Raw genomic sequence first — 12,769 nt, forward strand, 5'->3', positions numbered from 1 at the left:
AATTTTATTGTTTAAACATAATACTGCTTAAAAACATGTTAAAAAAGACCTCATTCTCATCAACTCGAAGTTTGCACTTCGAACAGACTTTTCAAGCTGAATCCTTCTTTCAGCGGTTCTATTGCTAGACCCAGGTAGCTGCTATAGACCGGCTGCTTGGCGTCCTCTTTCCCCGCGAGCTGCGAGGCGAGATAGAGAGCTGGGCCCATCTCACCGCGTGGATCGCCGATTTCCTCTAGTTCCTCTATGTCGGACTGCGTTGGTTTTCTTACCTGCAAACAAGGAAGCAGTTTGTATTAAAGAGATGTGTTGTTCACAGATGGTTTACTTATAAAATATTTCGTCCTTGTACGATACGTTAATCACACCTGACACCACACGTACCACAACCACAATCACACCACGTGGTCGGGTGTATACATATTTCGTATTGTAAACTAGATGTCCCGCGCGGCTTCGCCCGCGTAAATTAGGAATTTTACGGAAACCGTACATTTTCCCATGAAAAATAGCTTATGTACTCCCTTCACTTGGTCTACTCTATAATTATCTGTGCTTAATATTGCCATAAAAAATGCTCCAATGGTTCGTAATTTCTAATATTTCCCCGGTTTTTCCCACATTTTCCTGAGTTTCTTCGGTCGTATTAGTCTTAGCGTGATAATATAATATAGCCTATAGTCTTACTCGATAAATGAGCTATCTAATACTGAAATAAGTTTTTAAATCGGACCTGTAGTTCCTGAGATTAACGCGTTCAAGCAAACATACTCTTCAGGTTTATAATATTAGGTGGGTAGGTATAGATTTTTTAAAATTATCGCTTGACAAACTCGAGTCTCGATCTAAAAGACTATGAAAAGTACCAATAACAGGGTCATTATAGGCTCTTAAGTCATAATCATGGAACGATGCATGGTATAATATGGTAGTGGTGATGATGATGATGATGAAGATGAATGTAATTTGCATAGTAGCATAAGCTTTCCGTTCTTAAAACAACGCCGAAACTCCCAAACTTGTATCTATAGAGAATCAGGAGTTCTCTCAGCACCTTCCGAACCACAGTATACCAGGTATACCTCGATGCTAAATCTTACTTGTTGGTAGCATATGCTTAGAATACTTCTCACGAAACCGAAGTCACCACATGTTTCCCTATAAATTTTTAAGGAGTTCCCTCGATTACTTATGGATCCTTCATCAGATCACCACTTTTGTGAATATAATTACCAAATTGGGATGATACCCAATATACCAAAAGAAAAATTTTGAAAATCGTTGAACATAAGAAAACGAACATAACACCTCCCCTATTTTGAAAGTCGGTTAAAAAGTCATAGGCATGGGACGATGCATGGTATAATATGGTAGTGATGATGATGATGATGATGAATGTAATTTGCATAGTAGCATACGCTTTACGTTCTTAAAACAACGCCGAAACGTGTGGGGAAGCGAGTTCCACAATCTGACTGCATGAACGGTGAAGGAGTAAGAGTAGAAGTTGGAACGATGGGATGGGAGTGAAAGGTTTGTTCTAATATTGGACCTGCATGGGGTATGGAGTGGTCGGGAAAAATTGAAACGTTCAACAAGGTAGGAGGGAGAGAGGGGGTTATACAGGATATTGTACAGTAGACAAAGGATATGGGAATTGCGACGGAGACGGATAGGAAGCCACTTAAGTTTTGACCTATGAGCTGATATGTGGTCAAACTTTTTTAAGCCAAAAATGAAGCGTATGCAAAGATTTTGCAAACGTTCTAATTTTGTCAAAAGCTCTTCGGTCAGGTCTAAGTAGCAGGAGTCGGCATAGTCAAGGATTGGGAAAATGAGAGTTTGGACGACGAAAATTTTGACTTGGGTGGGTAAAAAGTTTTGGAGGTTTCTCATCATGTGCAGCGAGTGGTGTACTTTCCTGCTAACTTCGTTAACCTGAGGCTTCCAACAGAGGTTGCTGTCCAAAATTAAACCCAAATTTTTTGCCGTTTCTGCATACTCAATAACGATGTTATCATATATGATATTCGGCACATGACGTAGTTGCTGGGTCATATAACGGCTCCCTATTATAATGGCCTGTGATTTTTTTGGATTGACCAATAGGCCATAAGATCTAGCCCAGTCAGCTATGCGCTGTAGATCCGAGTTGATTGAAGCCACTGCAGAATCAATGTCGTCTAGATTACAGTGACGATAAATTTGAAGATCGTCTGCATAGAGATGGAAATAAGAAGATATAATTGAGACTATCATATTAATAAAAATAGAAAATAGGAGAGGAGAGAGTACGCCACCTTGGGGTACTCTCTCCTCCTAGGTGGTGGGGTGACCTAGTGCTTAGTGCAGTGTTAATAAAGTCTTCAAAAGAGTCACCAGGTCTTTCTCTCCAAATCCTCGAACCCTAGCACGTAACAATATATTATGTATTTAAAATATGTACTTAACAACAAAATTTTGGCTGATATAGTTTTGATTGTGACTTAAAAAAAACAAGATTTATTTATTTGGCAAACAGATAATAAATAATATTAACGTTGTTGCAAGAAAATGAAGAGAAACTACTTCATTCAGTATGCAACAAAACGACTTGAGATTTTAGTGTCGCCCGGGGATCCCGCGGATGAGTTTTAAATTTTTATAACTAACTTTCCTCCAACACATTAAAAATTAAGATAAACTAAACATATTAAGCTGTAATTTAATGGCGGGAGAGAAGTTAGATAGTACGTATACCTATTATGTGGTTTCTTCTTACATTTTATACAGGGTGTAACAAAACTAACTAATAAAACTTTAGGGTGTGTATTTGTTCTTTGTAGAGAGTTCACTGTCAAAGTAGCAGCGCTGAAAGACCAATTTTTTTTTCACTTTTGTATGAAGAAACTCGTGACGCTGAGGCGCTTGCCCATAAAAAGTGAAATTTTGGTCTTTCAGCGCTGTTACTGCCTATACTTTCACAGTGAACTCTCTACAAGGAACACGTACACACCCTTAAGTATTTTCACTTAGTTTTGTTACACGATGTATAATTTTACTGGATGACTTGGTGAACTTTGTATCACTTTCCCCTTACTTTCCCCCTAATCTTATTTTCAAATGTGTTAGCCGCGCTAAAACTCGAAAACGGCTGGACGGATTGAGTTAATTTTAGTCTTAAAATATTTGTAGAAGTCCAGGGAAGGTTTTAAAGTGACACGAAGTTCACTGGGACAGCTAGTAGTTACAATAAATAATTTATTAACCTTCACGAATATTTCAATAACCAAATCGGTTCAACCGTTCTGGATTTTTTGCGAGACTAACTAATCTGCTTCGTAAATATAATATTGTTTATTAATTATTAGTATGTAACAGTGTAGGTACAAATGGTACAATCCTTCGAGAAGTGAGAACCTTACATCTTACAATGTCTTACATTGAAGATCTCACATTGAAGAATAAAAATACGAATTAAGCTAAGACTCTAGAGTTACATTGATAAACTCTAGAGTCTTAGCTTAATTAGTATTTCTATTCTCTGTATTTTGGTAATTTTTATCTAAAACTAGTAGTTTTTCAAATTGAAGAAATGCATTTACAGCTAATCATATTATCACAAAATCGCGAACTATGGAAGGATAGATGAGTCCTTTGCCCATCATTGGTAGGTACACTGTCAGTAGGGCATAGGTTACTTGACCTAATAGACACGTACGGAATCCCCACCTACAATACATTTCGCACCTGGCCCACAGCCCACTCTGACTTAGCATTCCTTACAATTTGAGACAATACGGGCTGCTCATAACGAAGCATTCACGAGTGCGCTGAAAAGACCCGGCTAATGCGGCCGATTGTCTCCACTTTCATTTGTGACGACTTAAGTGTATTAAAAATTTAAAAGTTCATTGTTTACCTTGTTAGTTTATATTATTATTATCTTATTAGGATGATGCCCGCCGTTGCGCCAAAATTCGATTATCGCGTGGGAATATATTTTTCAGTGGCGTAACTATAACATCCGGGGCCCGTGGCAAAATGATGAGGTCCTATCAGTTAAAATCGTCACGTTAATAATAAAACAATAAAAAAAAATTGAACCTACGGCCTCTCGAGCCGGGGCCCTTTTGGGTCGGGGGCCCGTGGCCATTCGGGGGCCATTTTTCCTGGATAAAAAGTATCCTATGTCCTTTCCAGGGACTCAAAGTATCTTCAACTCGGTTTAGCGGTTGGATCGTGAAGTACTCGTAGTAACAAACAGACAGATAGATACACTTTAGCATTTTTTTAAATGAAATAAGGGGGCAAACGAGCAAACGGGTCACCTGATGGAAAGCAACTTCCGTCGCCCACGGACACTCGCAGCACCAGAAGAGCTACAGGTGCGTTGCCGTCCTTATAAGAAGGAATAGGGTAATAGGGGAGGGTAGGGAAGGGAATAGGGTAGAGGATTGGGCCTCCGGTAAACTCACTCACTCGGCGAAACACAGCGCAAGCGCTGTTTCACGCCGGTTTTCTGTGAGAACGTGGTATTTCTCCGGTCGAGCCGGCCCATTCGTGCCGAAGCATTGCTCTCCCAGGATAAAAATATTAGTATGTACGGTAATTGATATTTGATAATATATTAGTAAATCTGGTTACATGAATCGGTAAACCGAAATGTAACATCTTTAGCAACCATATTTTATCCAAATAAATATCATTTCATTTCATTTCAAACGTGTTTGGTCAAATAGTTGGGGGAACGATTGAGAGCCACAATGAATGATCTTCCAACTGAGCGAAAGTTGGTCTTAGTAGTCATTTCGGACGTTCAACGACCTTTGTATCCTCGGAACCACCCGATTGCATAAAAGGTTTTCAAAAAAATCGATTCAGCTGTTTTCGGGGAGTAGTAGATTTTAAGGTGTTAAAATAAGGGCCTAGGTATGATGTCCGACACTAATAGCGTTTTGCGGCATCTAGATCTGCACCGGGGCAGGGTGTCCATAGCCGAAGCCCGAAGTTTAAACTAGATACGTGTTACTAGCAAAGACTTCTATTTTCAGTTTAAATAGAATTCTTTGATTACCAGTACTAACTACTAAGTCGTGCTTCGTGGATCACCGGTTTTGTTCGGCTATTTCCGTATCCATTCGGCCTGCGTTGCCTGCCCTGCCCCGGGGCAGTTCTAGATGCCGAAAACGCTAAAAGATTATTTAATTTGATTGCCTTTTCATCGCCAAAAATAGTTCGTGTGTCATCGGCCATATAATGCATGTTACTTATGCTACAATTATAAAATGCCTATGAGCAAAGTCAACAATAATTGTGCATGCTACCGCAATCATGGGCCTTGAAGAGGGCTCCTTATAATATTATTATGCTCATCAATTCGCAATGAAACTTTGCAGCAGTCAGCAGGTTATGATGATCATAAAACAACGGTTATTCACTGCGTTGTACTCTCGGCAAAGTTTGGACGTAAAAACATAATTTTACAGCACAAATCAGGGGTTATAGAGTATAAAATATGTAAAGTTCCGTGGAGGTTTTTCGTCGTAATTCAAAGGTTATATAGGTTCTATCGACTATATAAAGTAATAAGTTTGTATATGTACTTAAATAATTGATGTGCAGCCCTATAAATAACAAAATAGATGTTTACACAACGAATAAAACTACTTAAGTACAAGCTTATATAAGTACAAATCTACGTTGCAGAAAATTCTTTATAAGTAAGTAGACTAGTTACTTACTCTTAAAGTCTTTATTAGTGTTCTTTTCATCGTCTTGACTCCTAAGGTTCCCTTTTCTACAACTCTGAAGAAAAATGGCCGAATCATGCGCTAATCCCTAAAGTAAACTAGTGTAATGGATGAAGCAAATAACTGAATAAAATAAACAAACACAAGGAAAAAGTGTGTATTGAGGATTGGATAAATATTTTTTATCTGTTATTGATGGGTAAATATCTCTGTCGTTTCTGGCTTCTGGGACACGTTTTGGCGGAAATGGAGATAGTGCCTTTGAGAGAAACACGTTAAAATTTCGATAAATATTATATCGCAACAAGAAAGGAATAGCTTGCGATATTCTTTAGTCTGTAGTTCTTTTGGTTTAAATAAAAAAAAATACGTTAAAAATCGAAATGCAAATTTTGCATTCATATTCAAATTAATAACAAATAACACAATACAAAATCATAATAAAATATTAATACAAAAGCTCAATTTAAGTCTAACATAATACTTATTACTGCGCTGCAAATATTAAGTTAAATATTCCTTTGTTGAAATTTTGCAGGCATTTTGAAAATATTTCAACATCCTTAGCATTCCCACATAGCATAATATTATAAAATAAAGGATCCTTTAGTCCCGGCTCAGTAAGAAGGCTGATAATTTTAACTAATTTTTTAAATTAGTTCAGATTCATACGCGTAAACATAATTCCGATTTCTCAACTTATTTCTCATCTGGGGCTCTATTCTCATGCTTAGAATTTCGCTTCGATCGCAGACAGTCACACTAACGTGTAATTCCCATAAAGTTATTATACCTAGCGGAATAGAGCAACAATCTCGAGCTGTCAAACGTAACTGAAATTGGTTTCATCTGTGTGTAAAAATATGTGTACGTATACACTTACACAAGCATGATTGAATATGATTTCTATGAGATTAAATTGTCAACGTGCAGCACGTGCCGACTGGACGTCAAAAAAAGAGTGCTGCTGTCATGTATCACACGTCTCTTTTTACCACGCAGTGTTACTGATAGTGACATCTCTCTTGCTCAGGCCTTCGTTTCTCTATTCCGCTAGGTATATTAATTTTATGGTGAGTCATATCCCCATTTTCTAATAAGTGGTAGACGCGAAGAGAGTCGAGCTCGATACATATGGCACATGATTCTTGACAAGTTGTCTCACTTCAATACGATTACATATGGAACTACCTTAGTATCCCACGTCATCTCCACCCCCAGGTTGGGTCTCTCGGAGTACGCCTGATGCAGCGTCTGCAGCTCCGTGGCCAGGCCGGCGAGCCGCTCACGAGGGTCGGCGCGGAAGCCCAGCACGTAGCCGCCGGCGGCCGCGCGGGTGACTATCACCAGCGCGTCACCGAACTTGGAGTCGCGGATTGAGATCTGGAGATTGGTAATTGTTGAGGTTCCGTCCCCAAAGCGTAACAATGCCAGGATATACCTTGCGACAGAAAAGCAACTGGCGTTTGACAGCAGATATTGGACAATATATTTTGCCTGTTAATAATTCCGTATTCATAATATAACAAGCAGGTATTTTGCTCTACTATCAAATGCCTGTTGCCTACGTTTCGCAATTCCTTGCGGGACAATTATTGCGTTACGCAGTGTCGTAGAGCTCGAGCTCGAAAATCGTACGATAGCGGCAGAGTTCGTACACAGATGCGGTAAAATAAAAATGGCCTATACTATACTCATCTATACATAATATTATAAAACAAAGTCGCTTTTTAGGGTTCCGTACCTCAAAAGGAAAAAACGGAACCCTTATAGGATCACTTTGTTGTCCGTCTGTCCGTCCGTCCGTCTGTCAAGACCCTTTTTCTCAGGAACGCGTGGAGGTATGAAGCTAAAATTTATATCAATTACTCAGGTCTACTGTCCCTTGAAGCTGTGAAAAAATCAAACTTCTAAGCCAACGCAATCAAAAGATACAGCCGTTTATGCCGCAAATTTTCGACACTTGCAAGGGAATCAAAACCTACAGGGTGCTTCCCGTGAACTCAGAATCTTGAAATTTGGTACGAAGCAACGTCTTATAGCATAGATAAAGGAAAAATTACGAAAACCATAAATTTTTAGTTACATCACATAATATATTTTTTTTTAATAATTTTAAACTTACTACCCATTTCCTCATAAACGCGTAGAGGTATTAAATTGAAATTCATACCAAATACTCAGGTCTATAATACCTTTAAGCTGTCGGAACCCTCGGTGCGCGAGTCCGACTCGCACTTGGCCGGTTTTTTTTTCCCTCATGTCCCTTTGTTCCCTTTAATCTTTAAAACTACGCAACGGATTTTGATGATTCTTTCAGTGTTAGATAGCCCTTTTATCGAGGAAGGAAGCTATATTTTATCACGCTAAGACTAATTATAGGAGCGAAGAAATAGAGGAAAATGTGAAAAAAACGGGGAAAATTATTTGAAAGGGCTAACTTGAACGCGCTAATATCAGTAACTACTGGTCCGATTTGAAAAATTATTTCAGTGTTATATCTAAGCCCATTTATTGAGGAAGGCTATAGGCTATATTTTATCACGCTAAGGCTAATAGGAGAATATGAAAAAAACGGGGGAAATTATTTGGAAGGGCTTATCTCGCGAACTAGTGGAGCAATTTTTATTTTATTTGGCACAGATAAGAAGTAGACCACGTGAAGGATCATAGGCTATCGATTTTAATCATGTTTTCAATGGCTATATATTTTATACCCGTGCGACGCCGGGGCGGGTCGCTAGTAAAAAAATATAAATCCATTATTATAGTGGTCGTATGCTAAAGATCTAAAAACCTTACACTCTCAATAGTGATATACGGCATGGAGATGTTGAAGGCATCGTTGAGGTCGGCAAACCACACCACGCGGACCGTCGTCACCACCAGCTGGCCCAGGTTGCCGGACTCCGACGACAGGTTCCAGATACCTGACTCTTGGAGGCAGATCTGTAATAAAAGATGAAACGTTATTACACCACAACGTGCTCACAAAGTTTTTTGACCCTTTAGAACTTAAATGCAGACATGGTGAAAGCATGGGAAGGGTCTGTCATCCACTTACCGTCTCCGATGGGAGCATACGCAACTGCTTGTTATGTATAAAAGCCCCTCGCAGCTTCAGCTCTCTAAACATTTTAGAGCCGGCGTATGCCCTGGAAATTGTAAAAAAGTGCTAAATAATAAATCTTACATTTTACTAAAACGGAAGTAATAAAAAGGCTATATTAGAGAATTTTCAAGATTGCATCTAATATTAGTGTACCTTTTTTCTATGAAATAAGGGGGCAAACGAGCAAATGGGTCGCCTGATGGAAAGCAACTATATGGACGACGGCCATGGACACTCGCAACATCAGAAGAGGTGCAGGTGCGTTGCCGGCCTTTTAAGAGGGAATACGCTCTTTTCTTGAAGGTTTGTAGGTCGTATCTGTCCGGAAATACTGTTATCTACTATATATAGTATATAGTAGATAGCCTACGAATAATAAAATCTAAGGAATCGTAACTCCCATACTATTACCGTTTTAAATTTGGTTCCTTTGGTTGATCTGTCATGTAACGTCAGCCTAGTACCGCTCAAGGTCACCTAAATATTGCAAATGTATTGAAATGTGTACCTAAGGTACACTTTTTTGACAAGTATTGTGGAGCATGTTTTTTGACGGAGTTACTTTTCCTTAGTTTTTATCATTCGTAGTATATAGCAGTTTTTTATATATAGTCTTTATAGAGCTGATCCTCTCTCATTGTATTTAGATTGGATTAGAAGTGAAACAATTGGCTGTTAGACCGAGCACGTTGGACTCCTAGCTTCTTGCCGAAACAGCGAGAGAGCATCTATCTGTCTCACTTGTGCACACCGATGACGGAGGTGTAGTGCCTCACGCAGTTGGGCGCGAGGTTGGTGAACACGAACTCGTACTGGTTGCCGCCGCAGCAGCAGGCGGACTCCTAGCCTGTTCTTGCTGAAAGAGCGAGAGAGCATCTCCCTGTCTCACTTGTGCACGCCGATGACGGAGGTGTAGTGCCTCACGCAGTTGGGCGCGAGGTTGGTGAACACGAACTCGTACTGGTTGCCGCCGCAGCAGCAGGTGGACTCCTAGCCTGTTCTTGCTGAAAGAGCGAGAGAGCATCTCCCTGTCTCACTTGTGCACGCCGATGACGGAGGTGTAGTGCCTCACGCAGTTGGGCGCGAGGTTGGTGAACACGAACTCGTACTGGTTGCCGCCGCAGCCGGCCAGCAGCTGCAGCGCCTGCGTGGTGCCGCGCAGACCGGAGCTGACGGTGCGCGTGCTGGTCGTGATCACGCAGCCGAGGCCAATGGCTGGGAAAGATGATGTAGGGTTTCCATCAAGACTTTGTGTCGAAAGTGGCTGGAGAAGGTTCAAGCCCTTTGTTATGAGACACAGGTTTAGGGGAACATTTGAATAATTATTATTGATCATTCCAAATGTTCCCCTATAAGCCTGTGTCTCATAAGTCATAACACTCATAGTCTATGGCTTTACTGACCAATTAAAGCCTCCGTAGTCTAGTGGTATAGAGCGCGGCTCTTGACTCGGAGGTCATGGGTTCGATTCCCGCGTTGGAAACATGTTATTTCCAAGTTTGGTTAGGACAATGCAGGCTGATCATCTGATTGTCTGACAAGAAAGATAATCCATGCGTGCTGATCTCTCGCCAGTCGTGTCGGTCTTCCGTCCCACTGGGTTATCAGAGTAAAGGAATAGAGAGTGTTCTTGTGTGCTGCGCACACACTTGGGCACTATAAAACTACTCCTGCGTACTTGGCCTGGTTTGAATGAAACCGGCCAACGTCACCGAAACCGGTATGGGAGCTATTATTATTATTACTAACCAATAAATTGATCTAGCGTTTTGGATGCGTAGTATCTCTTATGCAACATGATCTGCCTTTGTTTAATTGTTGCTATATATGCAACCAACCGTAGAACCAACCTAACCTAACCAGGCAACTCGGCTTGGTACTCGTATCTCGGCTAACTCGACTATTGGTCAAAGATAAAATTAAATTAATTACACGGTTTATGTTACCATAATATTATCTAGCCTCACACTACCCAAGCCCTCCTCCCACTACATAAATTACTTTTTTGACCGTGCCCTAAAGGAGTGAGCACACTGAGACATGCCGTGCCGGGCTCAGCGTGCCGGGGCTCATCGCTAGCATATAAATTGTATGGAGGCGGATTTTTGCGATGAGCCCCGGCACGGCCCGTCTCAGTGTGCTCACTCCTTAAAACATCAGACATGGTGCCCTCTGCTGTCTTACACAGGTTGATCCTGGGCGATTTGAGGGAATGCCATATGACGCGCAGACTGGTGACCACCATGCGGCCCTTGCTGCCGCTGTTGCCCTTCGTGTCCTCAATGGGCTCGATGCGGTCGAATATCCTCTCACCAGGCCGCAGCTTCAGGTACCTGGAGACAGACAGAGAGTCGAAGTCACGTCATAGAATCGACGTAATGATAGATGTATGAAAGCGCCGAAGGTCCTATTCATGGTAATATTCATGGGTCTTATTGATTGGTGCTATGTACTGACTTCCATTATACAAGTACGCTGGACTTGTGATACCCTTTGAAATGACAGCTATTTTTTGTGCCTATTTGAAGCAGAATCAGCGCCTCCAATGCGGGGGAAGAGAACTAAATCTGACGTAAAAATGACGTTTGAAAGTCGCCATATTGACGCTGATAGCAGTGAGAGTACTTGGAACTAATACTAGTGATGACAACCAATAACGACTAAGCGGCCATTTGCAAGTTACGTCAGATTTAGTTCTCGTCCCCCGCATTGGGGGCGCTGATGCCGCTTCAAATAGGCACAAAAAGCAGGTGGGTATCATAAGTCCAGAGACTTGTATAATGGAGGTCAGTGGTGCTATGACATATATGACAGAGACGTTGACAGACGTCAGAGAGTGTCAGCATGATGACATGTGCGCAAAGATATTACTGCAATGTTTTCACGCTAGAGGCAGCACCAGTACAGACAGTTAACCATAAAGTTATACCAAGCGGAATAGAGCAACAATCTCGAGCTGTCAAACGAAACCGAAGTTGGTTTCATCTGTGTGTAAAAATATGTGTACACGGTATACACTTACACAAGCATGATTGAATATGAATTCTATGAGATTAAATTGTCCACGTGCCGATAAGTGCCGACTGGACGTCAAAAAAAAACTGCTGTCATGTATCACACGTCTCTTTTTACCACGCAGTGTTACTGATAGCTCAGAATATGTATTATGCTGATAGTGACATCTCTCTTGCTCAGGCCTTTGTTTCTCTATTCCGCTAGGTATATTAACTATATGTAGTTAACAAAAAGTTTTGTTCGACGTTTGACAACGTTTCTGTCAATATTCTGATATGAAGTGTGCGACATGTCGGATTGTTTACTGCATATGCTAGTAGCGCCCACGTTTGCATATTATTTCCTATTATTATCATATTTTAATAGCATCATTCAGCATTCCATAGGGTTTGTTTGAACGCGTTCAGTAACTACGGTTCGAACTGAAAAATTAATTTTGTGTAGAACTTCGAAGCGACAGTTGGCGATCGAAGTGACATTCGAAGCATAAGAATTGGCCATCAACTCACTCGAAGGGCAGGTCGAATAGAACCTCCTTGTCCTCCCATATCGCACCTTTCTTGGACTTGGGCATGTTTGTTACGCGTTGTGTACAGTAGTATACAATGCGTTGCCATGGCGACGACGAGGGTTGCCACAACGAAAAGCTTTATTGATTGCCAACTTCAAAAAAATATGATTTTATTTGGCCTTTGTACATAAAATGTAAAAGTGATTAGTGAGTGTGACGCATGTTTTTATGTAACGCAAGAACTGATTTCGATAGTTATTGAGATGCCTCAAAAAATACAAAGTGTAAAGAAGTAATATCAGACAAATATATTACATTATATTAGTAGGTACCAATGATTTTCTACTTATACAGATATATTACGTCCATACTATTTTCCGGCTTAAATCTCTTCCGAAC

General features: G+C 40.6%; 1 protein-coding gene across 1 annotated transcript; it reads right to left on the reverse strand.

Annotated features, from left to right (window-relative positions):
• Window positions 1–33: 33 nt before the first annotated feature.
• Window positions 34–12,469, reverse strand: LOC121735965 (Bardet-Biedl syndrome 5 protein homolog). Its single transcript, XM_042126976.1, has 7 exons — window positions 12,369–12,469; window positions 11,029–11,177; window positions 9,882–10,059; window positions 8,797–8,887; window positions 8,535–8,681; window positions 6,924–7,115; window positions 34–272 (listed from the first exon to the last, which is right to left on the reverse strand). The coding sequence occupies exons 1-7, from the start codon at window positions 12,431–12,433 to the stop codon at window positions 60–62; spliced, it is 1,035 nt and encodes a 344-aa protein (XP_041982910.1). The 5' UTR covers window positions 12,434–12,469; the 3' UTR covers window positions 34–59.
• Window positions 12,470–12,769: the final 300 nt, after the last annotated feature.

Source organism: Aricia agestis, chromosome 18 (genome assembly GCF_905147365.1).
Source record: "Aricia agestis chromosome 18, ilAriAges1.1, whole genome shotgun sequence".
Classification (NCBI taxonomy): Eukaryota; Metazoa; Arthropoda; class Insecta; order Lepidoptera; family Lycaenidae; genus Aricia; species Aricia agestis.

Excerpts from the sequence above, each read along its gene's own strand:
- LOC121735965 (XM_042126976.1), bottom strand. The coding sequence starts at position 12,433 with ATGCCCAAGTCCAAGAAAGGTGCGATATGGGAGGACAAGGAGGTTCTA. Across the intron at positions 10,060-11,028 it reads ATCGCCCAGGATCAACCTGT|CCATTGGCCTCGGCTGCGTG; the intron begins GTAAGACAGCAG and ends CATCTTTCCCAG. Across the intron at positions 8,682-8,796 it reads GTATGCTCCCATCGGAGACG|ATCTGCCTCCAAGAGTCAGG; the intron begins GTAAGTGGATGA and ends CTTTTATTACAG.